This window comes from Anoplopoma fimbria, chromosome 14 (assembly GCF_027596085.1).
Source record: "Anoplopoma fimbria isolate UVic2021 breed Golden Eagle Sablefish chromosome 14, Afim_UVic_2022, whole genome shotgun sequence".
NCBI lineage: Eukaryota > Metazoa > Chordata > Actinopteri > Perciformes > Anoplopomatidae > Anoplopoma > Anoplopoma fimbria.
The window spans coordinates 9212238-9240210 of record NC_072462.1 but is presented as its reverse complement, the minus strand read 5'-3'; the positions used below and the strand labels follow the sequence as shown (position 1 = coordinate 9240210).

At 40.0% G+C, this 27973-nt stretch overlaps 1 protein-coding gene across 1 annotated transcript; it reads right to left on the bottom strand.

Annotated features, from left to right (window-relative positions):
- On the bottom strand, positions 1-26566 carry pip5kl1 (phosphatidylinositol-4-phosphate 5-kinase-like 1). Its single transcript, XM_054612826.1, has 9 exons — positions 26351-26566; positions 17766-17816; positions 17418-17572; positions 16780-16904; positions 10712-10746; positions 10554-10609; positions 10323-10435; positions 9844-10006; positions 1-1182 (listed from the first exon to the last, which is right to left on the bottom strand). The coding sequence occupies exons 1-9, from the start codon at positions 26564-26566 to the stop codon at positions 738-740; spliced, it is 1359 nt and encodes a 452-aa protein (XP_054468801.1). The 3' UTR covers positions 1-737.
- Between the last annotated feature and the right edge of the window lie 1407 nt (positions 26567-27973).

The window sequence follows — 27973 nt, the reverse complement described above, 5'->3', positions numbered from 1 at the left end:
TTTATTTAGCTGTTTCAAAAAGGGTATTTAGTATATGTCTGTTCCACCATGGAAAACATACCAATACATTTTGTGAGAACAGAATCGTTTTTTATTTGCACTGTCTCAATGTATTGTGTGATCATAATTCCTCTACAAAATAAAATTTAGGTGCCTGGAGAAAATATTTTTCAGTTCTCAAAATGTCGACATGAGATACAAATAAGCAATGGCCTTTTAAAAATAATGTTCCCATACAACTAAACTCGTTAAAAATTCCGTTTCGAGGGAAAGATATTTTCTCCCTCATTACGGTCGCAGTTTATAACACTTGGTTAAAGCTTTGAAAAAAATAGACAACATTACATGGTTAGTTTAAGTAAAAGATCATGGTTTGGCTAAAATAAGTATTACATTACATGTGTGACGTTAAATGCTAACTTTTCATTTTGCATGGGACATGGGCAGCGGCCTCCTGGGTGAAAGTCCCGTGTTTTTGGACCCATCCGTTGTTTCCCACAAAATGTAAATTACATTTAATTTTGTTTGTATGAAAACGTAGTTTTTAGGAGTCCAGGCTGAAAAAAATACTATAGATGTGTGTTTGAGCATTTTGCGACTTTGGTTGATTGGACTTTGGTTGATTGGACTTTGGTTGATTGGACTTGGATTGGACTTGGACTTTGGTTGATTGGACTTTGGTTAATTGGACATGCTCAGTGAGAGTTGGTAGTAAGTCTCTACCACTCATACAAGGTCTACTTGGTATGGTCCTGTACCCAGTGACATAGTCTGAGGCAGTAAGTTTGTGGACTAACGGTGGAGAAGGACCGGCCTGGATGTCTCAGCCTCTTCCACAAATGCTCCAACCTCTTTTTAAAACTGTAAACTGTGAAAATGTCAATGATGCCGATGAAGTAGCGCTGCTCAGGCCCATCAACGACGTGCAGAGGATTCTTTAGGTTGGGCAGTAAACGTCTGTTTTGGGCCTTGAAGTCTGGAAGCTCAGCTGCGTCACTGCCTGGCCCTGAATGCTCTGGGCACGTTTGAATAGTTCCAACACTTGATGCAACTCTTGCTTGTAATTGCTCCAAAAAGCTGCAATCTGTTTCAGACAAATTTAAGGTGGAGTCATCTTCTAAGACTGTCCCAGGGACAGGAGTTATGCCTGCTTGGATAGGGCTGGAGCCTGGATTCATAGATCTAAAATGAGAAAGTCACAGGGGAGATAAAAGGTGTGAGTGACAGCAATTACTCTATGTAGTAATACATATGTGTTATAAAGGAATCTAAACATGTGTATAACCAGTTAGATGTCATAATGTCAGTAGGAGTAAGAAAAAGTAACTAGCATGTACTTAATCTGATGTGATTTGGCAAATCAAATTACAACAGATAAGATGTAGTATGATTTCCAAAGCAAAGGCACACATTTTCAAAAGAAGAAACGTGGTTTTGCTTCTCTTCCCTTGAGGAGGGATTTAAATTATCTGTAAACTCATATCTTATGGACTACTTTATAGCCTTTGTAAAAGCCCTGTAAAGAAATTAGTCAAGTATTACATGCATTATAAAGAAACAACGGTTAAATATCCTGTAAACAACTTGATTTGGCAAAATATATACTCAAATGAGGTGAAAACCACAAATTTGTGATTTGGTGAGAGTTTAACTGCCATAATTTATACAACTCGTTTTCATGAATATTGATTTTGTTTGGATTAACACTAAATAGGAACTATGTTAACGTCCTATGTTTTGCTGAAACACATGTAGTCATAAAGTTACAGAAGTGAAGGAGAGAATTCAATGGAGCCGTTTCATGCAGCTCAGGAGCAGTGAAGGGTAACTCCTTTTAGGCGTGGACTTCAGGTTTTACACTCTACGGACCTTTTACATGTACAAAACAATATGTATAACACACTAAAGAAGAGGGAAAATGTGGAAAAGCATAATAGGGCCACTTTAATAGAAAGTAACATTATTTTTCAATTGCTTACACTAAAATGACACATAAAGAACAATTCTTAAGACTGACACTTGGAGAGCAAAACCTCAGCTCAAGTCTCTTTTCTGATTTGCACCCAATTTGCAATTAATCATGACACTTTTTGCAACAAAGTTCTCTACATAAGACACAGGAATCTTACATAAAGTCACTTGTTTTCTAAAAGTAATTTTAAAACACTGCCATTTAAAATGCCACACCCATGGACCAATTGATCAATACAAGTTCCACCTGGCCAAACACCTGATTGCTTCATTGTCAACTCATCAATCAGGATCAAAGCACTATAAAATGACCACAGGTGAGAATAGAAATTGCTTTCTCTGTTGTCTCCATAAATTATTTTTCTGTGTTTATATTCCATTAAGAATATGCTGTGTTCTGATTTTCAGTGAAAATCCAACCTTTGGAAATGCATTGATACTGATTGAGTTTACAATGTGAAAAATCAAACCCAGACTATGTCATTGGAAAGGTATAAATGTGTTTAGATTGAGCACAGCAGTGTGTAACTGGTTTAAACAGAATCGGATCGTATTGACATGTATGGGCAGATTTAGAATAATTTGTTGCAAAATGTTGCAAATTCAGCCCAGGTCGGCCTTGAACTGCGATTGGTCAGAAAGACGCAACAGCTAATGACAACATTGAACTCTCATGCAGGCTCGAACAGAGACACACAAACACACACACACACACACACACACACACACACACACACACACACACACACACACACACACACACACACACACACATAGTTTTTCACCCACTCCGTATCCAGCTTCTTCCACGCTTAAAGCACCCAGGCTACTATGCGGCGAGCTGGGGCTCTCATGGTCTCCCCTTCGATGTATTCCTTGCTCGCATCCAGTTGTCATACGATTCATGCAGACTGGTTTTGAACGGCTGATTCCACCTACTTTGCGTGTGCCGTGTTTTCCCTCGATGTGGCGAAGCTGTATGGTTATGCTGTTGAGAGCTTAAATAAATGCACTATATAAGTTGACTATGAATAATTATTGAAGTTTAACAATTTGTTCAGCAAATTTGACAACTGACAGATGCAATATTGTAGCCAGTGAAAATCGCAAAATTCGGACTTGTACATTAATGGGCAAATTTAGAATCGCATTGCAATTCTCCGCCCGATCGATCTTATATGTTGACAACAAAATATTTGTAAATAGTTTTGTAAATAAACTTCCAAAGCTTTAAAAATCCTATTTGGTATTTTATTGGTCCTGTGCAAAGTAAACAACGTACAAAGTAAATAAGGTCCAAAGTCAAACCGAGTAGTGTTTCCGGAAATGATTTTGTTAGAGGACCAATCACAGCCCTTACCGTCTCTGTTGCGTCGACTGATATATTGGATGCGCACGTAAACTACGGAAAGGTTCTCCGACAGGCTCTCCGTGTCTAGAGTAAAGCACTTTACGGAGGACTATAAACTGGCCGGCCTCTGAACCTACCCCCCCCCCCAAATATTTTTTCATCGAATCTACACGATTCACGGAGGTCACCTATTTTGGTTTCAAAACGGCGAATTTCGCCGAAAGGTGAGTGATTTTCATGCCTGTGAGTGAGTCTGCGCCATACAGTGACAAAATTACGGTTTTATTTCATCCTTACTGACCGCCAGAGGCAGTGCTTACCACTGAACCGTATGTTTTCTGTTCGGACCATCAAGCCCTTTAACGGCAAACACTCCTATCTTCAGTCATCACCAATGTGATATGGACCATCTTTACTTGTGAACATCAATCGCTCAGGCTAACTAATGGGACACCAATATTTCAAGCGACTGTGCTAATGAAGAGAGTGTCATTGCCCCCATCAGAGGCTTCAGGGGGATCCCTCCAAGAGGGCTAAGTCAGGCATGCTTTCTACTAGAGTGAATCTGCTGTCTGCTGACCTAGCCCAGATGATGTTGCTTCTCCTGACCCTCCTACCCAGTGCAGGTACAGGGAAGGCTACCCCTGGTGTTTGACACCCTATGCTTGCTTCCCTTTGAACCCTTGGCACGGGCAGAGCCAAGGGTTCAAAGAGCCGGTATGTGAGCTGCATTCCCGGTATGTGAGCTACATGCCCTGTAGGTAAGTGAGTCATATCTGAGGTGGAGCTCAGATGGCTCGGGTTTCACTTTGTGGCCTAATTTAGGGTTTCTCCCAAAGGTGCTGGCTGGCTCATATCTCAATCTGCCTATCCAGCTTGCCCAGCTTGACCCCGATTAGTAGAGGGAGAGGAGAGGTCAAGGTTTATGTGCCCGTTGCGGGCCATCAGAGCTTATGTAGAAGCCGTGTGCATACGGCCGACGGAGCAGACGGGGTTGAGTTCATTCTACTAGGAGTGTCTCCACGTCATGGGCGACACTAAGAGGTGTGCCCGTGGAAGATATATGTGCTGCGGCCTCATGGGCATCACCGAGCACATGTACCAGATACTACAGAGTGAATGTTGATCATCCAGGATTTATTTCTTCATTTTTAAATGAAGTGCTCTGTTTTTGCAAAAGATATTAGGAGTATGAATCCTATGTGTGTGGTTGTGTCGATTGTGTGTAGTGTTTTGACAAAATGAGCCCTGTTTGAAAAACATGCTTAAGCAATCATACAAAACTGTGAGGGATCACCAAAGGTTTTACAATTCATCCTGAGGGGAACATGAATAATTCATCGAATAAATGTCGAGACAGTTCACTCTTACTCAAAACTTTCACCAAAGTTCTGCTGAACATGAATGTCTGCATAAAGTTTCATCCAAAGATGTTTCAGTCCAGACCAAAATGGTGGACCAGGTGACATTCTATCCCAGAACCATAATGGGGCTAGAAATTAATATCCATTTGCTGATGACTTACAGCTATTGGGAAACATTTATCTGTGAGAGGCACTAATCACTAATTGAGTGAGTTTTTGGGCCGTGAGTTGAGACAAATTCTGTAATTAAGACCAAATGCATCATGATAAGTTAGAAAATTACAAATGACTCAATGTCTACTCTGTAGTATTTATCATATCCAGTGTTTGTTAAGAACATTATCGTGAACTTTTCCAAAACGTCAGTAGACTACAGATGAGTCAGTTGTGTTTGTAAGCAGTTTGGTTTCCTGCATAATGTTGTTTGTCAGGGTCAAGGCTTCCACAGCACATCAGACACAGACGCACTAGTCCAGGCAGCCAGCCAAGTTCTCAGTGTGTGTGGTTTTGGGGTGCATGAGTCATACTTGATTGACTCATGCAACGAAATTAGACAAAATCATCTCATTAATAGGAATGTGAAGACGAGAGTTATGTGACATCAGGCTACAGACTGTATTTGTGTAGTAGGATCTAATCCAATCAAACCTCTTTGTGTCTAACACTTTAAGTTGTGTACGACCCTTTAATTGATACCGCTGTCACAGGCAGTGGCGGTTTTAGACACGGGCCACCAGGGCGGTGGCCCGGGGCGGCACTTTTTCAAGCCACGTGGGGGGGCGGAACGACCAAGTAAATAAATAAATAATAATCTGGGCTGCGAAGCGGTTTTCTATTATCTATCATATCACTGTAACAGGCTGGCTTCCGCAAGGATAGATCATGTATAGATCAGATTGCAACCCTGCGCATCATCCTAGAGCAGTCACTGGAGTGGAACTCACCTCTGTATGTGAACTTTATTGATTATGAGAAGGCCTTTGACAGCTTAGATAGAAAAACACTCTGGAAGCTGCTCAGACATCATGGAGTTCCAGAGAAGCTCACCAACATCATCCAAAAGTCCTACGGAGGGATGGTCTGCAGGGTGATCCACAGAGGGCAACTCACGGACGCCTTCCAAGTACACACAGGAGTAAGGCAGGGATGCCTGATGTCACCATTTCTCTTCCTTCTGGCGATAGATTGGGTAATGAAGCAATCCACAGAAGATAAGAGAAATGGCATACAGTGGATGATGTGGACACAGCTAGACGACCTTGATTTTGCAGATGACCTGGCCCTTCTCTCCCATACCCAACAGCAGATGCAGGATAAGACCAACACCATCGCAACCAACTCAGCTCGCCTCGGTTTAAGCATCCACAGGGGGAAGAGCAAGATTTTAAGGGTGAATGCTGCCGATACTTCGCCCATCAATCTGGAAGGTGAAGCACTTGAGGAGGTAGAAGAGTTCACCTACCTAGGCAGCATTGTTGACAAACAGGGCGGAACTGATGCCGATGTACGCGTTAGGACTGGCAAGGCCAGAGGAGCATTCATCCAACTTAAGAACATCTGGAGTTCAAGGGACCTGGCCATCACAACAAAGATCCGGATCTTCAACACCAATGTAAAGTCAGTTCTGCTGTACGGAGTCGAAACATGGAGAACCACTGTGCGCACCATAAACAAAATCCAAACCTTCATCAATAACTGCCTTAGACAAATACTCCGTATCCACTGGCCCGACACCATCAGTAACAAAGATCTGTGGCAAAGAACCAACCAGCGACCTGCTGAGGAAGAGATCATCAAAAGACGTTGGAGATGGATAGGACATACTCTCCGCAAACCCGCCTCAAATGTAACAAGGCAATCTTTGAAGTGGAACCCCCAAGGAAAAAGGAAGAGAGGACGACCAAGAAGTTCCTGGCGCAGAGAGGTGGAGGCAGACACCAAGCGGATGGGCTACACGTGGGGACAGCTGGAGAAGTTATCGCAGGACCGGGATGCTTGGAGAACCCTTGTTGACGGCCTAAGCCCCAGTAGGGGTAAAAGGCGATGATGATGATGATGATGATCACTGTGGGGAATTGGCGAATTGGCGCCCCCTGCGGCTGCAGGCGCTCCTGCTTGCGCCCCTGCTTGCTAAGAAGGTGACATCTATGTGTGAAAACGGGGAAGGGGAGGGAGGGCGGGGGAAAAGTTCACCTTGGAACAGACAAGTGGGGGGACGGGGGGATCCACTGTAGGCTATAGAGCAATACTATAATACAATAAGTGGGCGCAAGTCAGTCACACCTCGACTTTCTTGCAAAAAACGCACATTCATAATATTATAATTACAGGCCTATAATTCCTGCACGTTTTTTGCAGAGAGGAGCTTTTCAAAGCTAAAGTTGATTAAGACCTACCTTAGGTCAACCATGTCTCAGGAACGGCTGACTGGCCTTGCTGTCATCAGTATTAATCACTCAATAGGGGAGCAAATTTCATACGATGACATTATTGAGGATTTTGCATCAAGGAAGGCCAGAAAGGTTAAGTTTTAGTTTCTTAGTGTTTCTTAGTTTGTGTTTTCTGTTCTTAGTGCAATAGTGTAATAATTAGATTTTCTTAAGTGTGTTTTTACATGTGTGTTTATTTATTCTATTTTGTATTTGTATATTATCCTTAATATTTTATATTATTGTATCTCTGCTCTTTTTTGTATAGTATTCTTAATGTTCTCTGCTCTTCTTCATTTTTTTCTATATCTGATATTTTTTCCACTTGTATGTTGTAACTTATACTGTGTTGTGCATAATTGTGCACATTGATTCCCTATTTAAAGTTCTATAAAAGGTTTTTTGCAATTGTGCACAGTTTGTCTTTCATTTATTTAGTAAAAAAAAAAAAAAACGCGGGGGGGCGGACTCGGAGGGGTCTCGCCCGGGGTGTAATTCCATGTAGAACCGCCACTGGTCACAGGTTAATCACTGGTTGTCAGCATTTACATAAACCCCAAGCCCATTGGAGACTTAAAGAACAAGCCTAGGTAGTTTTAATTTCTCTCTTAAATAGTTTCAGTGACCCTGGACTGCACCAGCAGAGAGTAAATAAGGTGGTTGAATGGAGTGATAACAACGCTCTCATCATAAACACAAAAAAGACAGAAGAGATTGTTTTTGGTGCACCACTGGAGATATGCAAATCTCCTATTACTATTCATAGTGAACAGATCGATCAGGTATGTTCATACACATACCTAGGAGTAGCAATAGACCATCTTCTTTCATGGAAAGATCAGATTGAATCAGTGTGTAAGAAAACAAAGCAAAGAATCTATTTCCTTCGCCGTTTAAGATCTTTTGGTGCCAGTAGAAGGATTCTTCTTTTGTTTTTCACTTCTGTCATTATGAGTGTTCTTCAGTACTGCAGTACCACCTGGTATGGATGTCTGTCTGTAGCCCTAAAGTCACAAATGTTACAACAACTAAACATTTGTTCAAAGATTGTTGGACAACCACTTCAGGAGCTGTATGCTTCCATGTATGACAACAGCATGCTGAGGTTGGCAAAAAACATCACCTCAAACACTAATCATGTTTTGTATAGTGAATACAGGTTATTGCCCTCAGGAAGGAGATACGAGGTACCACTTTTCAAGAAGGTTAGACTAAAAAAGTATTTTGTCCATCAATCGACTTTGATGCTAAACCGGAGATAGGCGAAGTGGTGGACAATGTGCTCTCGACTATCTGTACCCATGTATGTAAATTTGTTGTGTTTCAATGTGTCATGTCAATGTGTGTAATTCATGTTTTCTGTTTAAACATGCAACGGCTGCTGGGTCGCAAGACAAATTTCAGCACCAGCTGACGAATAAAGTTCATATCATATCATATCATATCATTTTCACTCAAACTCAAACATTTCTCTAACAGGAGGAAACACTGCGTTGGTGGCCTCGGGACTTTTTGGCAAAACACTCAAAAAAATGCCAAATTAGCTGTTAGCTAACCTTCCTCCTTGTAACCATTTATATAGAGATAACAAATCAAGACCATTTAGACCCAGACCAAGTCTCTACCAAAACCAGCGTGTATCGAGACTGAGATAAGCCCATCGAAAACAAATGAAGGTTCCTCTTCTTTCACCCTTTTCATTGCAAAAATACTGTATATGTTTGTGTCTGTATAAAGGTACCCTGAGAAATGTGTTGATAAAATATTCAAAAGGAAATGCAGAGTTAACATATGTGCGCGGATTTTCACTTGTTTTCTATGTAAAATCACAGTAGTTGTGTTAATAAATAAATCAGAAAATGTACAGATAGTTTAGTAATTTCCCTGCGGGGGTCTTGAAATAAAATCCAGAGTCCCTTTTGTCTAAGAGCATGACAAGACCGAGTAAAAACGTGGTCAATCTGAGTCGAGACCGAGACCTTCAAAAAATGGTCTTAAGACCAAGACCCATCTTAAGTATTACAATACTGCAACTATCAAAGGGTTACTTCGACTACTTTTTGTGACATACATAAGAGATACTGATATCCACTGCAAGCCATGCTGAATGATATCAATATGACATCAGGATTTCACTGAGTGATTGAGTTTTTTCACTCAAATTCACCCCACTCAGTATCTTTGCCTCACATCTTTCCCACAAAGGCTTCCCTTCATTGCCTCCCTGGGGAGGCTTTTGTCCTTTTTTTGGTCTTTGTCTCGCTGAATAATAATAATTAAGCCAATATTAGTCCCACAATGGGGAAATTATTTCTCTGCATTTAACCCATCCCGGAGGAGCAGCGGGCTGCAATGAAGCGCCCGGGGAGCAACTTGGCTTGTCTTGCTTGGCAACTTGTCTTGCTCAAGGACACCTCGGCATGTTGCTGGTAGAGGGGTTTGAACCACCAACCTTGTGGTTACGGGACAAGCGCTCTACCTCATGTGCCACAGCCGCCCCCGAATGTACTGTACATGTCTGTTACAGACCACTTCCTGTAATTTCAACATGGTCACAATGTCGTCCAGAACGATTAGTTCAATTACTAAGGAGAACAGGGAATATTTCATTTCCCACATCCCCCTGTAATGTTAATCCCTCCGGACCACCAAACCACAAAAGCTGGGTGACAAAATGTTGAAGAACCCTGTCATGAAATGTAAAAAAAAATGACTAAATGACACTAACTTTTTGGTTCTCATGATGAGAGTAGCAAAGGAGAGACTCTGGTGGCGTTCATCGTGATGTAAGGGCTGATGGGCCAGGAGGAGACTGTAGTCCAACACATTGAGCCTCCGGAGGAAGTGCGTGTCGATTTCCACCTGCTGCAGAAGCCAGGGACGCTGTCGGTCTGCACACAGACACACACTCCATAACACTACAACTCAAACATGGCTACATAGAAATACATAGCAAACTTGTGCAGTATGTTTAATATATTGATATTACCACCACTGGTATTAACACATACCATTGGCATTGTTGTGTTTTTTTTATTTTTTTATTAGACTTTTTAAATGTTTACACACGGTTAATTTAAGATAGATGCATTTTGTTGTTGGAAACGATACACTGATTGACATGAAGGGGATATAGTTATGCTCCCCGTACTGCTACACATTTTCTTATGACTCCCGGCACATAAACATCCCATCGTCTTTCCTTACCCAGAATGACGTACTGGCCTTCAAAGTTGAGGTCTTTGAGAACCACAATTATCTGGCTTCCCTCTGGTGCTGGCTCTGTCCAACGACTCACCTCACAGCCCTTAATGTCGTACCTGCAACACAAAACACACATCAAACCACAAAAGGAGGATGCACTGTCTGTGTCTGAGCTTTTAACACAGGAATACAATGCATGCTTTGTATTTCTATGGGCAAGCAGATCAAGATTACCTGGCATTGATTCGTTCATCAGGATAAAACACACTTTGCATAACTATAAAGTATTTCTGCAAAGGACATGTGAAAAAAGGAAATATGCTTTATTACGCTTTGTAACATCCATTAATTTTAATGCTTTAACTAAAACATGAATACATTATGATCTGTACCTTCCGTCTGTGTGGGATTTTGATCCTGTGAACACCTTGAAAAAAGCAGTGAGAAATATCTCAGTCCAATGCAACATATTATCTGAAATATTGTTAAATTCTAACATTGTTATACTTATACAGCCAGCAGAAATAGAGTAACCTTAGTATTTATTAGATTCATGTTTCTGGCTGCTCGATGAATCCAATGTTCTCCCTCTTTTAGCTCTGGTTTGGTCTCCACCAACTCCTCAAAAAAACATCTGTTTCATATATTGTTAAATGCTCCACTATGTTCACTATCTAGCCTCCAACTGTGTCTGGCATGGGAGGGTAGTGTTCAATTTGATCACTGTAAACTGCTGCCTGTTGCTTCTGGAAATGATGTTGCAATAACGGTCAGAGTGAACCAAAATACTAAATGTGTCTTTAAGCTCAGTGAGTTTAAAGAGGCTAAAAGGCTCTAGAAGTGCTAAAGAGGGCAGCAGCTCACCACCAAAACCCCAGAAATCCAGAGATATATAGAATCTGGATCAACATCAGTATTACTGTAGAATTTATATTACCAAAACTGCTTAACTGTTTTACAGTTCAATGAGATGTATTGATGTCTATGGTGAGGGGGCTCAATTTAGCACTTACTGAACTGCCAAAGCCTTGGTTAAACAGTGGAGTAAACTTGAAGTAATACTTGAGTAAACAGTATCCATGTATACATAAACATGCTCTGTTACAAGTACAATATCAGCATTCAAAATCTTACTATTACAAATGCATTATCATCAAAATGTACTTAAAGTATCGGAAGTAAAAGTACTCACTGTTCAGCAGAATGGCCCCTATCAGAATTGTATTATTAAATGTTATATCGCTGGATTAAATACTGATGTTGTATTTGGTTGAGGTGGAGTAATTTGTAATTACGCTATAGACTGTTTGGCAGTTTAATCTGTAAAAATGCACATTTATATTCACCATATGTTCTTTATGATACATTTAAAGCTGTCAACTAAATAATTTATGGAGAAAAAAGAACAGAATTTCCCACTGAGACGTAGTGGAGTATTAAGGAGTAGAAAATGGGGTTACTCAAGTAAAGTACAATTACCACAGAATGAGTCAAAACTTGAGTAAATGATCCTAGTTTCTTTCACCCACTGACAAAGTAACACTACTACTACCACTTGGCCACTACTACAGAACAGCAAGTAGACTGGAATTTTCAGTCAGTGTAGATATGTACAGAGATTCATGTTCTCACAAGTCAACACGCGTCATTTGGGAAAGCTGGGAATTGGAAGGAAAGACATTTTAACCTTTAAAGTTATCAGCCAGGGGGAAATCCCATATTCAAGAGTTGGACAAGCATCAAATCATTTAATCCTGTCTGGCAGAGATCACACTGTCCCATTTACAGTATGAAACCTTTGTTTGTCCACTTCACTGTCTTTGTTCAACTTTATTTTTGTAACAAGGGAATACGATAGTGGTGCATGTATGAACTTATCAATGTTTCTGTCACTAGCAAGTTTATTTTTGTTTTCACTATTTTGGAAACCCCTGGATAATCTGAAATGTAATGTACTTAACTACCCAGATGACTCAAAGGTAAAACATAAAAAATACCTGTCACTGCAGGAAAAAACTTTTTATGTAATCCAACACCTCATGAGGTGAAGACAGACCTGGAGCATTCAGTATCTTCAGTAGGTGTGTACAGCACTGACACAGTGTGGGAGGGTTAAGGTAGGGCAGTGGTGTTTCAAGCAACATTATCCTTATTATTTATTAGTTTATACTTCTATTGATTGAGTTTAATTGTTGCCTTTAGGGTCTCCATGCTGCGAGTATGGCTCTTGTGATCATATGTAGTTCGTCACTAAAAGCGAGTCCTCTCATATTTCACATCATCTTTTGATTGAAAATGTATGTAAAGTGGGGAATATTCTGTACAAAAGGAAATCAACATCATAATTTCTACCTGAGTGGGCAAGTCTTAAACCCAAAATACTTTTTGTTTTTAAAATAGTTGAACTCACTCTCTTTACAAACATTTAAATACTGCAAATGTATTTAAGGAATTTTTAAACAGGCCCTATTATGCTATTTTCCGGGTGCATATTTTTATCTCAAGTTACAGTTACAACATGTTTACATGCGTTAATGCTCATAATCCTCCTTGTTTTTCTCATCCTGGCTGTCCTGCAGCACCTCTTCTCACCCTCTCTCTGAAATGCTCTGTTGTAGCGCATGCTCCTCCCTCCAGAAAGCAAAGTCTGCCCAGATTGGTCAGCTAGCCCGCTCTGTTGTGATTGGTCAACGTTTCACATTTCAAAAAACTCTCCCTCCAGAGAATGACAAATGAATAACAGGTCACAACAGGATTCAAACACCAGCCTCCTGGATAAAATACTGCTGTCTTATCCACTACACCATGGTAGATATGAGCTGCATTACCATCTTTCTGTTTTGTTGTCTGAGGGCGGGCCTAACTAGCCGGAGAGTTTTACGTGATTTCCGTTACATTGTGACATCATAAAGTTACGGAAGTGAAGGATAGAATTATGAAAAAGAAAAATATGTATAACACACTAAAGAAGAGGGAAAAAGTGGAAAAGCATAATAGGGCCACTTTAAATATATATTTCAAAAAAATGTTTTTTTCTTTATTGCAAGACAAGACACAATAAATAAACAGAAAAACAAGAGCACAACAAGAACCCAGTGTGGTTGTGTGTGAGCTATGTCTAATGATAGGAAAGCAAATAAGTACGTAACTAAATATAAGCAAATACCATAAATGATAAAATAATAAAATCAATAATCATGCACTCATGTTTACACAGTCAGGGCACCTGGAGGGAGCTCCAGAACTGGTCAGCAGGATCAGGCAGGTGGGTTCAACTGGATAATTGTTTCATTTTGTAGTTATTGACAAGAAATGTAATTCATTCATGTATTCATGTGTAACCTAGTGAGAAAAATAATGTCGCCACTAAAGCCATTAGAGGACACTGTACTCTAGAGAAAGCTAGCGGTACGTGAAGATCGGCATGAAGTGAAATCCTTCTTTACAAGCGACTAACCTCTGGCCCTGTGGAGTGTTTTTTGTTTTCCTTGTGGGTAAATATGTTCAAAATGTTATTTCTGTACAAAACGATCGTAAGATGTACAATAATATGAGTGTATATAAGTCAGGAAGTGTATTATTAGCGCTAAATGCACCGATGGTCATTTGAATTGGTCCTATGTTTACCGATTTTATTAATGCTGAGCATTCATGAGAGGAATGCAAGGCTAATAACGTTTAGAATTTTAAGACCATCCAACAGTGCTGAATGGGATTGGTGTCCGTCGCCGCCACATGTGCACTTGAGCTAGCACAAAGATAAAATGTAAAGAGCTAGAACTACAGTTATTTATGCACTGAAAGCTTGCACTAGATTAATGCTCTGTTGTTTTTAATGAGCTACACAGTTCCAAGGTACATTAAGTTAGCTTAATTATCAAGTCACTTTATCAGATCGGTTGATGCACTTCATAGGTTAGTGACCAAGATTTGTGAAACATTAGGATGTTTAATAGTGAGGCATATTTTGAAGTGAGATTTTGTGTTTACAGCGTAACTTTGACTGTGCAGGTAAATCACATAAATCACGTAAAACACATATTGAACATTCCAAATTAATTTAACACTACTCTATTCTTCTAAGAGTAGTTGAAGAATAAAGATCCATGAATATAGTTTTGTTTCTGGTGTCATATCAAATTTCACCTGCCTAGACATGTAATTATTGTTTCAGCTTTAGGTCGGCCCCGGACCCCTAAAGGAAGGGGCTGACCCGTTGTGGCCTTGACCCCTTAAAAAAAAACAGCTCCCGTCACTGAGGCGAGTCATGAACCGTCAGATTGTCCCGTAATGAGCTTGAGACGCCAGAGACAGGACAGAGTACTGACCCATCCAAACAATGTTATGGAGGCGGGGGAGTTTTTGAACCGAAAAGATAAATAAATAATTAAATATATAATAAATATATAATAAATAAGTAAAATAATGACAACGAGAATAATGAGTGTGGGAAGGGCTGATTACAAAAAATAGATAAATAAAGTGGAAGTGCTTTTATAATAATAATAATTATAAAAAATATAATATGAATTACTACAGTAATAACTACAGTTATAATAACACTGAGAAGATAAAAACAGATAAAAATATATATAGAAGAAAGCAGTAATATACAAAATAATTTAATAATTTAGATTATATAGTATCATCAGTGGTATTATCAAAGACCAAACGGGAAAAAGTAATATGAGCACAGAAGAAAATATAATAATAAGCTATGATATAGATAAATAGTATATAATTAAAAAGACAGGGCCAGAATCAACATTAATATATATTATATATCAAATTGTATATGTATGTATGTATACATGTATTTATGTATCTATACAAATGTATGTATCTGGAGGACGACCCCTGCTCTACCACTGAGCCACAGTCACCCGGTTGCTGCACTGAAAAAAGTGTGCTCCTGCGTTGAAGAAACGGATGTTCCTGATTATGGAATCTCCAACTATCAGTGTGGTCGGGGAGAAGTAGGGCCGAGAACATTTTGAGTGTGGGCAAGGAGACACCACTGTGTGCGTAATGAGCGTGGATGGAGGAGGGTGAACCAGTGGTTACGAAGTGAATCGGGAAGGACAGAGAGAACAGGGGACAGGAGTGGCTCAGTGGCTCAGTGGTAGGGCAGGGTCGTCCACCAATCGGACGATCAGTGGTTCGATCCCCGGCTCCTGCAGTCCATGACCAAGTGTTCTTGGGCAAGACACTTAACCCCAAATTGCTCCCGCAGGCTGTTTCTGCGATGTATGTATGTGTATCAATCTTAGTAAGAGTCCTGATGTGCATGGTATGCATGTGCATGGGAAGCATGTCCCCTGCTATCAGTGTATGAATGGGTAGATGATGATATGTAGTGACAAAAGGACTTTGAGACCTCCACTGGCTCCCCACTCAGCAAATCTCAGTTTTTATTTTCAATTTCAATTATAATGTTGTTTATCTGCATTATTAATATTTTGATTTGCTTTTACTGTTTATGTTTTTACAGTGCCTTTGAGTACATTTTAAAACACTATACAAAATAAAAGTATAATTATTATTCTGCCCATAAGTGATAGATTTATCTTTACACTTTTTTTAGTTAAGTGTATAATTCATTAATTATACATTCCTAAATAGGTGAAGTGACCTGTCCATAAAGGGATAGGTGGTGTACGGGCTTCCATATCCCAACTGATACTATCTAATGGAAGGATGGTTAATAGGTTCCTGTAGTGATGAGTAGGGATTTGTAAGGAACAGCAATATCTATATAAAGACTGATCTTATGATGTATGTTGTTAAGGGGTTTGGGTTCCTTTAATAAAGATGTTCTGAAGAATGGCTGCAGCTAATGGAGGTAATAGATCTCAACAGGGAAGCCATCGGGTCTTGGTGCTTTGTTATTGGGCATAAGATTGAGGGAAGTAGGTTGGAAACAACTTGACTAAACTATCTACCTGTATCTAAAGTAACTGGCTCCACCTCCAGCAGTTACTACAGTAAAATGCTGTTTACACACCGATGCACTAACATTCACAATCTAATACATTTCTGTGCTTTAAGTTAAATAGGAGATGAATGAAGGAATTTTACTTCCCTGTACTGGCACTTAATAATTCTTCCACCACAGAACATGGATAATGTCAATTTGTCATTTTTTGGCAGTATAAGCGTTTAATGAAGTCGATGTTTGCAACTGCATTACAAGATTGATATTTATGGTAAGTATAAATGAAAAGCTCAAGTCTCAGCAAGCTGATTTAAATTAACCTAAAGATCTACAATATGGTGCACTGCTGACTTTTGTTTGTGATAGTGTAATGTTAAATTATGACACTATCAAACACCTTGTCTCAAAATATTGAAATCTATGATAAAATATGACTTATAAATCAGTTTTAATACATGGTGCTAAAAAGTAGTGGTAGTGTACTCACTCTGCTTGTGCGTATGTCTGTTTGTGGTGTGTGTGTACCTAGAAACTTGACCAGCAACGAATGGGGGAACTTCCTCAGATGTTCGATGTAGATATTCAGGTTGGCCAGAAGGAATTTGATTTCCCTTTTGTTCTGGGTCTTCAAGAAGAAGCGCTTATCATTTCTAGAAATTCAAAATCACAGAGGAAATGTATTTATATCCTCTCAGTAACACAAGAAGCCACACTTGGACCCTTAAAAAAAGGATTTTTTATTTTGATTCTATATTTTATCTTAGCTGTACCAATTCCAAACAAAAAATACTTGAGGTAGTAATTACATTGGTTGCAACAACAACGTGCTTTCTTAAACTGTGGGATAATAGGTTCCGGGACAGAGGATGTCGCATGTGTACAGATTGTAAAGCCCTCTGAGGCAAATTTGTAATTTGTGATTCTGGGCTATACAAAATAAACTGAATTGAATTGAATTGAATTGTCATTGAGCTTGTGTACATTTATTTACCTGTGCAAGGTGTTAGGTTTAGGGCTCAGGTTAAGAGTTATGGTTAGAGATACATTCAGGGCTTGAGGCTAGGTAAAAAAGGATTTAAATCCAAAATAAACTTAATTTCTTAAGAAAACAGAGGAACAATCATGTGTGCTAGTAAGTTGACAGCTGGTGTGTGATGACTCACGTCAGGAAGAAGTCGGCCTTGCTCTTGGAGTTGCTGATGAATTGGAGGTAGCAGTTTTCAGAGCAGAGGGACTGCTGATACTCCTGCTCCGTCATTCCTAAAGAGCCACGCAGGCTGGCAAACACTGGGCCTGCAAATGTCTCCATTGTAAAGTCCTATAGACACACACACACACACACACACACACACACACACACACACACACACACACACACACACACACACACACACACACACACACACACACACACACACACACACATATAAATGCAGCTAAATATGCAGGGGAAAACATTCAACACAATAATAAAATTAAGTCACGTTAGATATTGAGACACATCAACCTACCTTATGAATCTGAGTGACCTCTAATCTGTAATCATCATCTGCAAGTTCATTCTAAAGTGGGAGAAAGAGGAAAGATGAAATTGAGAATAAAAAGACCCTAATTATTTATTAACTAAGCTTAACAATATTATATAAAAATACATAGTGTATTCTGATAAAAAAATCTACTACAAAAAGCTATGCAACAACAATCAACCTTGAACAATAATTGTTGGCAAACTTAACCAGAATCATAAACAAATTTAACAAATTGCCATTATTATTACTACCGTTTAGACTATTATGGTGTACCGCAGATCTGCATGTGGTTTGTCAAAGTGATGTTGCCGTACCCCAGCAGAAGCCATTGCTCGACGATGCAAAGGAGACTACAGGGCAGGTAGATTTTTTAAATCTTAGGACTTTATTCTCATTAAAAAATGTCTTTGCCATTAGACGAATGCCATTGAAAATGCTCTGACCACTTTCTTTTGCCGCAGATACTGTTTGCAGATTGTTTATGACAAATCTGCCGATAGCTGCCTCAAACACATAATATATTTACTGAATTCAACCTTCAATTACGGTAGCTGTGAGCTATTTAGCCAAGCAGGACTAGCTGCCTATTCTATCTATATATTTCCCGCCTCCAGGGTCTCAATAGTCTACTTAAACATCATGTGTTGACCAGTGGCGAGGGTATGGGGAGGGTCAATTTGCGTTTGTTACAGCCCTGTGCTTGCAGGACAACATTAGTGCGCACAAAGCAGAAAAGCTCCCTCTCGAGGATGCTCTTCTGCTCACTCTGTGCGCTTCTATATTCTGTTTTTCTGTTGTTCTATCCACTGCACACACTCCCCTTAAGTGGCGTCTGAGAGCTGGAGGTCCGCTAAGTATAGAATAGTCTGACAATTGGTGCACAAATGGTCACTAAAGAGGTTCTGGGAACAGTATTTTTGTTTGAAATGAAAGGCATTCCTAATTTAAAACCTCTTTGCTATGTATCTTCAGATATTGCAGATGTTAATTCATTCACCCCCAATCATGGGACGAAAACTTTCTTTTAGTAAAGGCATGATTGATGGTAAAGACTTCCTGGCGTATGCGATCTGAAAAATGTCAAATGAACCATGAAGAGTGTCACAGTCTTGACAAAGAGTTCTGAGTGGCTTTACCATCCAGGTGCAGATGCTGAGCAGATAACTGCAGAAAAATGGTATTTGGAGAACCATCATCAATGACAGCACATCTTTCCAGGATTCACATTCCCATTATGGAGAAGAACTATAACTTTCAAGAGTACACCATTCCAATAACTCGGTCAGTCGGTCAAGATATAATGTCATCAAAGCAGGACTAGAGAGATTGTTGGATCTTTGATTTACCTCACACAGTATTCTTAGATGTCTACCTTTGCAAGTGGCAAAGGACATTTTTCGGACAAGTGACATAAAGAGTTGCAGAGCACTGCCAACAACATTTGTTCTCCTATATCCAGTTTACCTTTTGATTGTTTGTCATATCAGTGATATCAGGGCATTTTCTGAGACAATGTTCAAATTAGCTGCAGTATGCACAGGTTTCTCTAGAAAAGGTTGTGGATCACTAAGTTTGTGTGCTCTATTTAGAATTGTCATCAGAGCAGGTGTGGACAAGGGTGTCTTGCTGATTGGAAGATGAGATGGAAATTTATTTTCTAGGTTGACACCGAGCTTCACTTCATTAAACCTTGATTCCTGTATAGCTACAAAGAAGTTCTGCATGTTTGTGTTCTGTCCTTGATCTTGTTGCCAAGCAGACCAATAAGTGCTTGGACACTAAGGTCAAAGTTATCAAGAGCATGGACATCACCTACTGTAATAATAAGAAGATCCATGAAGTTTCTGAGCTCCTAAGGTGCCAGTTGTCTTGGTTACAAAGTTTATCCAGAGCCTTGATGGCTTGGGTGTATGGTTCAGAAGCAAAGGAGAAAGCAAAAGCTGCTCCCTTGACTTGGTCCACTTTAAGCTGATCAAGGGGAACGTGAAATTTAAATAATCTGTCTGTACTGCATTTCATCCTCTCTAGTAAGGTCTGGAGCAAAAGGGCTCTCAAGCTTGTAGCTGTGGTCTCCCAGTATGGGGGTTCCAAAGGTCCTGCTTCCTGGCTGCCATGACATGTAGAGGACTGAGGCATTAGAAAGGAGGAAAAGGAACGAGAGCCTGGAGGATCAAAAGGCTGAACCATAGAAATAAATTAGAGTAGAAGGGATATTCCCGTACAAATCAACATAGCTGGATGGTCAGAGAAGAGTGTACCCTTGCCATTGCAATGGCGGTTGCTGGTTAATTTCCGTATAAAATAAACAGACTTAGGTGAGTTGCAGACTCACTGAGGTGAGGTTTTGTAGTAACAACTAAAACGAGCAGTGTAGTAGTAACATTACGAAGCGTAGAGCCAGAGTAAATGAGTAAAATTGAATAACTTAATGCTATATTCACACACTCTTGTCACAGTGTACACACACTTGGCTGTTGGGTCCAACGATCCATCCACCTCACTCCCTGACGCTCTGGAGCAAGACAAGCTAACATTAGCTAACTTAGCTAACTGCCGTTCTTCTACGGAACTGCCTCCGTTCTGCAACAAGACTTTATGGCCCACTGATGTATGTGTATAGATTGTAAAGCCCTCTGAGGAAAATTTGTAATTGGTGATTTTGGGCTTTACAAAAAAAAAATTGTAGTGAATTGAATTGAATTGACTTGAATGAATTGAACTGACGTTTTCACCATAGCATCAAGCAAATATGCCCATTTTATTTTGTACTAGTCAAAAGACCACTGAAAACAGTTCTATGTGTGTTTTACTACTATTCTGTTTCTATGGGTTGAACCCATGACCTTTGTGGTTGGACCTCTGGTAGTGCTGCAGGAGAAGTGGAAGGTAACAAGTGTTGCGAAGAAAGGATTGGCTTTAGTAGAACAGCTGAAGGAAGTGCAGCATCAACGATTGAAAAACTAGGTAAATAGGGCATGGCAGAAGTAACAACATTAGGATGATGGCTGACTTCTGGTGGACAGGAAGATGACTTGTGTTGTGGTGATATAAATAGAAAGGCATGCTGTTCTGCTTAAGAGGCTCATGGAAAGGTAGACATGAGGTAGATGACCCAGCTGAGGGATGAATATTTGGAAGAGGAATGAGGAAAGGATAATCTATCTAAATACCCCTCATTGTTACTAAAATTATTTCATGATTCGAACATGTTCAGTAAACACAGAATCAGCTAAATCAGTTGTCATATTTCCTTTTACTGTCAAACTCATTTCTCTTTTGTTCCTCTTGTGTATTATCCTGCAACCCGTGTGTGTTTGTTGTATGATGATTGCATTCTGTTAAACATGCAGCACCTCCAGGTGATCAGGTGAACTTAATCAGGTAAATGAGGGTAGACGAAGGGTGAAAACCAGAGCCAATCAATAATGAAGAAAGAAGAGGAAAGGAAGTGAGGTAAATGAAGTGTTGATCTTAATTACATTACTCGTACATGAAATGTGTATGCTTCTCAGCAGCAGGATCCTGGAGAGTTGAGAAAAAATACTGACTAAAGGGTTTGAAATGAAATATCTGTTATTATTATTATTATTATCAGGCAATGTGTGTAAATTGGTGGCTAAAGCATTTGATCAATAATATTTTGTTTTCTTGTACCATAGTCATTTATGTAAAAAAGGGTATATGTCTCAAACCTATGTTCTAGGTAGAAGCTGTGTATTGTCTCTGGGGACTCTGCAGATACAATACAACAGACAGGACAGTCATACATCTGCCAGCTGGGTCAGCAGTGTGTTTGACTGGGATTAGGGTAAAGCAGCACCACACAGGACAGTCAACGGATGATGGACTGCCCTGTGACCATCCATTCAGCAGTAGCACGGTTGACGCTGCATACCACTCTCTGGCTTAAGGCTTTGTTTAGAACGCCTTTCAGCTGTGGTATTTTATACATTTTCAGAGATATTAATGCCTGGATGTCACAGAACTGGCCACAAAAATCAAAAATCTATTACAATTGATTGATTCACTCTTGATACAGAACTCTTGGTCCAAAGCAGATCAGAATTACATTCTGTGATCTCCCTCTGACCTTTGCTGGTTCCACAATTTGATCCCAGTCTCTCCTTTGAAGAAAATATCAATATTATTACTGACACTGCATATCTCCACTTATGAAACATTGGCAAAGTTGGTCCCATTCTGTCCATGGCTGATGCAGCTACACTTGTTCATGCATTTGTGTCATCTAGGCTTGATTACTGCAATACACTTTTCTCTGGCTAACCAAATAAACTATTAGCAAACTTCAACTTGTACAAAATGCTGCTGATAGGTCATTACACAAAACTAGAAATGTGATCATATTACCCCTGTTTTAATTTTATTCAAATGGATCACTGTACATACTAGATCAGACTTCAAGATCCTACTTTTAACTTGTAAAATATAACACAGACTTGAACCTTCGTTCTTATCACCACAAGTCAGGGCTTTACCATTTCAAAATGCCGGCCCCTTGACTGTTCCACATATACATAAGACATCAGAAGGTGCTAGGGCTGTCTCTTACCTGGCCCGTCTTCTTTGGAATCCTCTTTCTACAGAAAATTGAAAAGGCTGTTTTACTACTACTGTTTTAATGTATGGTTATAGTGGGACAGAGAGGCTGAGTGGACTGGTTATAGTGGGATAGAGTGACTTAATGGACTGGTTATAGTGGGACAGAGTGACAGAATGGACTGGTTATTCTGGGAAAGAGTGTGAGAGTGGAATGGTTATAGTGGGAAAGAATGGCTAAGTGAACTGAATATAGTGGGCCAGAGTGACAGGTTATAGTTGGACAGAGACTGAGTAGACAGGTTTTAGTCTTTCAGAAAGACTGAGTGGACTGAGAAACTGTGGACTAGTTAGAGTGGGACATAGTGACTGAATGGACTGGTTATAGTGGGACACTGACTGAGTGGACTGTTTATAGCAGGGCATAGTGAATGAGTGGACTAGTTATAGTGGGACATAGTTACCTGATGGACTGGTTATAATGGGACAAAGAGGCTGAGTGGACTGGTTATAGTGGGACATAGTGATTCAGTGGACTGGTTAAAGTGGAACAGAGAGGCTTAGAGGACAAAGATACCTTGTGGACTGGTTAGAGTGGGACATAGTGACTGAATGGACTAGTTATAGTGGGACATAGTGACTGAGTAGACTGAGAGACCTGGTGGCCTGGTTTAGTGGGACAAAGTTACCTGGTGTACTGGTTTGACTGGGAAAGAGTGACTGAGTGGACTGGTAAATAGTGGGACAAAGAGGCTGAGTGAACTGGTTATGTGGGGACATAGTGACTAAGTGGACAGGTTAAAGTAGGACAGAGTGTCAGACTGGACTGGTTATACTGGGACAGAGTGTCAGAGTGGACTGGTTATAGAGGGACATAGTGACTAAGTGGACAGGTTAAAGTGGGACAGAGTGGACTGGTTATACTGGGATAGAGTGTCAGAGTGGACTGGTTATAGAGGGACATAGTGACTAAGTGGACAGGTTAAAGTGGGACAGAGTGTCAGACTGGACTGGTTGACTATGGACTTAAAGTAGGACAGAGTGTCAGACTGGACTGGTTATACTGGGACAGAGTGTCAGAGTGGACTGGTTATAGAGGGACATAGTGACTAAGTGGACAGGTTAAAGTGGGACAGAGTGTCAGAGTGGACTGGTTATAGAGGGACATAGTGACTAAGTGGACAGGTTAAAGTAGGACAGAGTGTCAGACTGGACTGGTTATACTGGGACAGAGTGTCAGAGTGGACTGGTTATAGAGGGACATAGTGACTAAGTGGACAGGTTAAAGTGGGACAGAGTGGACTGGTTATACTGGGATAGAGTGTCAGAGTGGACTGGTTGTAGAGGGACATAGTGACTAAGTGGACAGGTTAACGGACAGGTTAACTGGACTGGTTATACTGGGACAGAGTGTCAGACTGGACTGGTCATAGGGGACATAGTGACTAAGTGGACAGGTTAAAGTGGGACAGAGTGTCAGAGTGGACTGGTCATAGAGGGACATAGTGACTAAGTGGACAGGTTAAAGTGGGACAGAGTGTCAGAGTGGACTGGTTATACTGGGACAGAGTGTCAGAGTGGACTGGTCATAGAGGGACATAGTGACTAAGTGGACAGGTTAAAGTGGGACAGAGTGTCAGAGTGGACTGGTTATAGAGGGACATAGTGACTAAGTGGACAGGTTAAAGTAGGACAGAGTGTCAGAGTGGACTGGTTATAGAGGGACATAGTGACTCAGTGGACAGGTTAAAGTGGGACAGAGTGAAAGAGTGAATGGTTATAGTTATAACTTGCTACTCTTCACCCCTCTCAACACAGTTGGCTCCACTGAGAGTTGGCTACTTTGAATGGGACAGTCACATCAGTGTCAAACAGTGCAGACATTTGTTTCAGTCCTGTTCTATCCACACAAGCATGCTCATCAACACAGCCTGGCATTGTTTTGACTATAATGCCTCTAGTGTCTTTATCCGTTATCTTGTTTTTATGTATATTAGTTGATAAAAAGACGTACCATTTATCTACACAGCACATTTCACAAACATAAGTCACAAAGTGCTTTACAACTGCATTACACAACAAACAAGAAAGGAATTTAAACATCTCTGCCATGCCAGTGTTGTGTTGAATACTGTTTTCCCCTACCTGACCCGGATCCAACCTTTGTCCTTAACCTTTGACCTTTCATGACTATTTGACACATTGTAGCCGGTGAAAGAAACAATAAGCAACCATTTACCAGACAGATGTATGTGATTCAACGTTTCTTTCATTTACTATGCCTTAACTTGTTGGTGCCCTGGAGTGTTGCAGCTCTATTTCAAAACTTCTTCTCAAAAGGGCATGACATTTTAATTAATTTCAATACCTTTTCAATTCAAGACAATAGTCGAATTATTTTCACAACCTTTACAGAGATAGAAAGACAACCACATGCATTTTAATAATGTGGATGTGCTGTTGGGAGTGTTGGAAGGCAACAGAGAGAAGAGATTAAGTTGAGTAAACTTGCTGATATGAATATTAGCAACTCCAGCACTCCTGTCGTTGTATATTTAATTATATAATGTTTACATTCTCAGGGAATTCTATTGAGAAATCGTTAACGGATAATAATCAGATGGGCTGTTTTTTTGTCAATCGAGTGAAATTAATACCTGACAAATAATGGTACTTTATCATATTGATAATGCTCACTGATATAAAACATTGCCAAAATGGGCAATACAAAGAAAGATATTGAATAGATATCGTCAGCTTAAATGGTATTGCCCAGCCCTACTGATAGCTAGCTATGTTACTTACCTGTGATGAGAGCAATATCATAATACTGAAATAACATAACATACTGAAAGTGTAAATTAATAACTGTCCCCCCTACAAATATTCTTTGTCCTGCTTTTATTTGGGAGCCTTAACTTCTCCGAAGTTTGGGTTCACGCCATGGGTTCAAAGAGTTAGCTGTCAGCTACAATTTGAGCCCTGAGTTTGTTTCATCCTATCTTTGTTGTCATTATGTTGAGTCCCCTTGTGCAAGACACTGAAGGCAATGATGCTCCTACTGCTTAGGATGGGTTAAAAGCAGAGGTCAAATTTTATGTGTATCGAAATCAGCAGCATAACTTCAATAAAAAAAGTTTTCTTCCATCATCACCTCCTGCAGTATTTTTGCCTTATATCTCCTCCACCATGCCCCCCTGGGAAGGTGCGCCTCACAGTTTTGAAGCCTCTGACAGACTGTCTGTGTTACCAACCAAACATGGGCCCCAGACTCCCAGAGGCCCCAGTCAAAACACCCGGATCTATTGTTTTCTATTTAAGCCCACATAGTTGTTTCTTGACACATGCCATCAAGTCAGCTCTTCAGAAAAGCAGCAATGTCATCACATTTCCTCTCAGATTACAATCACTCAGGTTGGTCTCTTGGGGTCTGATTTCAAGTTACTTTAAGTTAATTATATTATTTTATATTCTTGCTGGATGATGTCACTGATGATAAACCTAAAGCTTGTTGTAGTTCAAGAAACTGTTGTAATTAAAGAGAAACTTTAATTCAGAGGTTGTATGGTTGTATTTTTCTATTTAGGTGTAAGAATATTTCCTTCATTAGCGCCTTGTGAATTTAATTTGTTTATTCATCAGTTGTAGTGAAATAACTGCTTAGACAGTGAATCCTGGTACATGTGGGCAGGAGATATCTGCTTTCTCTGTCAATATAGCAGCACTGGAATCAATTTTTTTCAGTGGACTACATTAACCATCAACACTTATTGGACATCCACATAAAAGAAGGTGAATTTATTAAAGCTTATTTGTATTTCATGTATACAATTTGGCTATATTTACTTTCATTTTAATGCACAGATCACACTCTTACAGTGAAAGTGAGGCCCTGCCTGTAATCTTACAAACCTTTAATACTATACTCCATTTGCATACTAAGTGGGTAGATTTTAAATATTGCATACGTGTAGGTGATTCAAATGGTGCCTTTGCTGACCCATACTCACTGTAGGTGCACTGTTAACGTTGTTTTGGGTGGCTGCGGCCAATCCCTCCTTCATCATGCAGGTCAGGCTGTAGAACTCGTGCTGCTGATCTATTTCAAACAAGCCCAGAAGCTTCCACTGCTGCCTCAGACCTCCCCACAGCCTCCTCCTCACTGTGCCGGAGTGCTGACGGTGACCAGCCGTACCCAGGCCACCTGCAGCCGCTGACATCTCCATCTGGGATACAAAAAAATAGACAAATCCAAAACGTAGACTGCTGTACCTTAACACTAACCACTGCACTGCAAATGGAGAAGAGGTTTCCAAAGCTCCAACAAAAATAAATCAAAGAGCAAGTGGAGGCCAGAGAGGCCAGTGACAAACACAAAAGACAGCTGACTGTCAGTTGAGTCTCTAACAGGGTAGCTATGGAAACCAACACAAAGGGATAGTACATGAGTTTCATGAGCTGTGCTGTGGTAATGGGATTATACTGGCCCTCCAACAAACACATCTCTTCATTCAAACACATTAATGTCCATGTTAGAGAAAAACAATCTTGCATTAATTAGTGTACCTGCAAATTAAAGTAGTGTAGACAGTAAAGGAACATAGCAAAAGACAACGAGGGCACTGGTGGACAGTAGTCGTGCAAATATAAATTGTATAGAAAAATGTTAAAACACTAAAAGTTTTTGCTCAACAATTGATAAAGCTGTACAGTACATAAATATGTTTATGGTAAATGACCTGAATACATTTTTTAAAGGTTTAGGCTGGTGTTATTCAATTTTATTCTTATTATCAACAAATCCCATAAAAATCCAAAACTAACAATGAATGCATCTATTAACCACTACTGTAACATCAATGAGCCTCACATGTTCCTTCTTTACGATCAACACACACACAGTATCTTACTTTGACTCAATCCCGCAAATCTAATTAGAGTGAACCTTTAACCGTTGTGGTTGTCAAGGGAACACAAGATTAAAATAATAATAATGAATACAAATTCTGCCCTGTGTGCATTGTTAAGAGCAGTCTTTGTTACATTAAGAGGTGCATTTTAAGTCTTGATATGATGTATGTCCAAATTGTATCTTGTTTTATTTCTGCAACCACAGACTGAAACTGCTTCAGTTAATTATTGGCATTCGCTGAAGCGGTGAATATGATAACTCCCATTTAATCATAAATTCTGGGAATCATTTCTAGTATAACTTTTCAACGGCAAGAGCTTATGTCTGACTAAAACGAAACAAAAAAATTTTTTGTAGTCATTTGCAATAGAAATCTTTTGAAACAAACACCTGCAGTGTGATGAGGCGCTGAACCTCTATTCTGCACTGGCATTTTTTTCTTTGCTAGAGTTGAAAAATGTTTAAATTTGGTTAAAACACTGTGCTTGTCACTGTCACTACCCGGTTGTCCAATCACAGTGGAGGAGGGGCAGGATATGCTTTGATGGACATGGCCCCTTACCTCTTTTGTAAACTGGCCAGAGGTGCTATTGGGTAATCCCATAGCAATACGCATGATACAAAGCTTTAAGCTCCTTTTAAGCTCTTCTCTCTGTGACTAGCAACGCTCACAGCCTCACTTTGCATTTGACCGTGAAACAAAAGCAGTGACAGTTTGATG

Coding starts and splice junctions, on each gene's coding strand:
- pip5kl1 (XM_054612826.1), bottom strand. CDS start 26,566: ATGGAGATGTCAGCGGCTGCAGGTGGCCTGGGTACGGCTGGTCACCGT. Junction 16,905..17,417: donor AAGGCCGACTTCTTCCTGAC/GTGAGTCATCAC, acceptor TTGAATTTCTAG/AAATGATAAGCGCTTCTTCT. Junction 1,183..9,843: donor CTCATCATGAGAACCAAAAA/GTTAGTGTCATT, acceptor TTCTCATTTTAG/ATCTATGAATCCAGGCTCCA.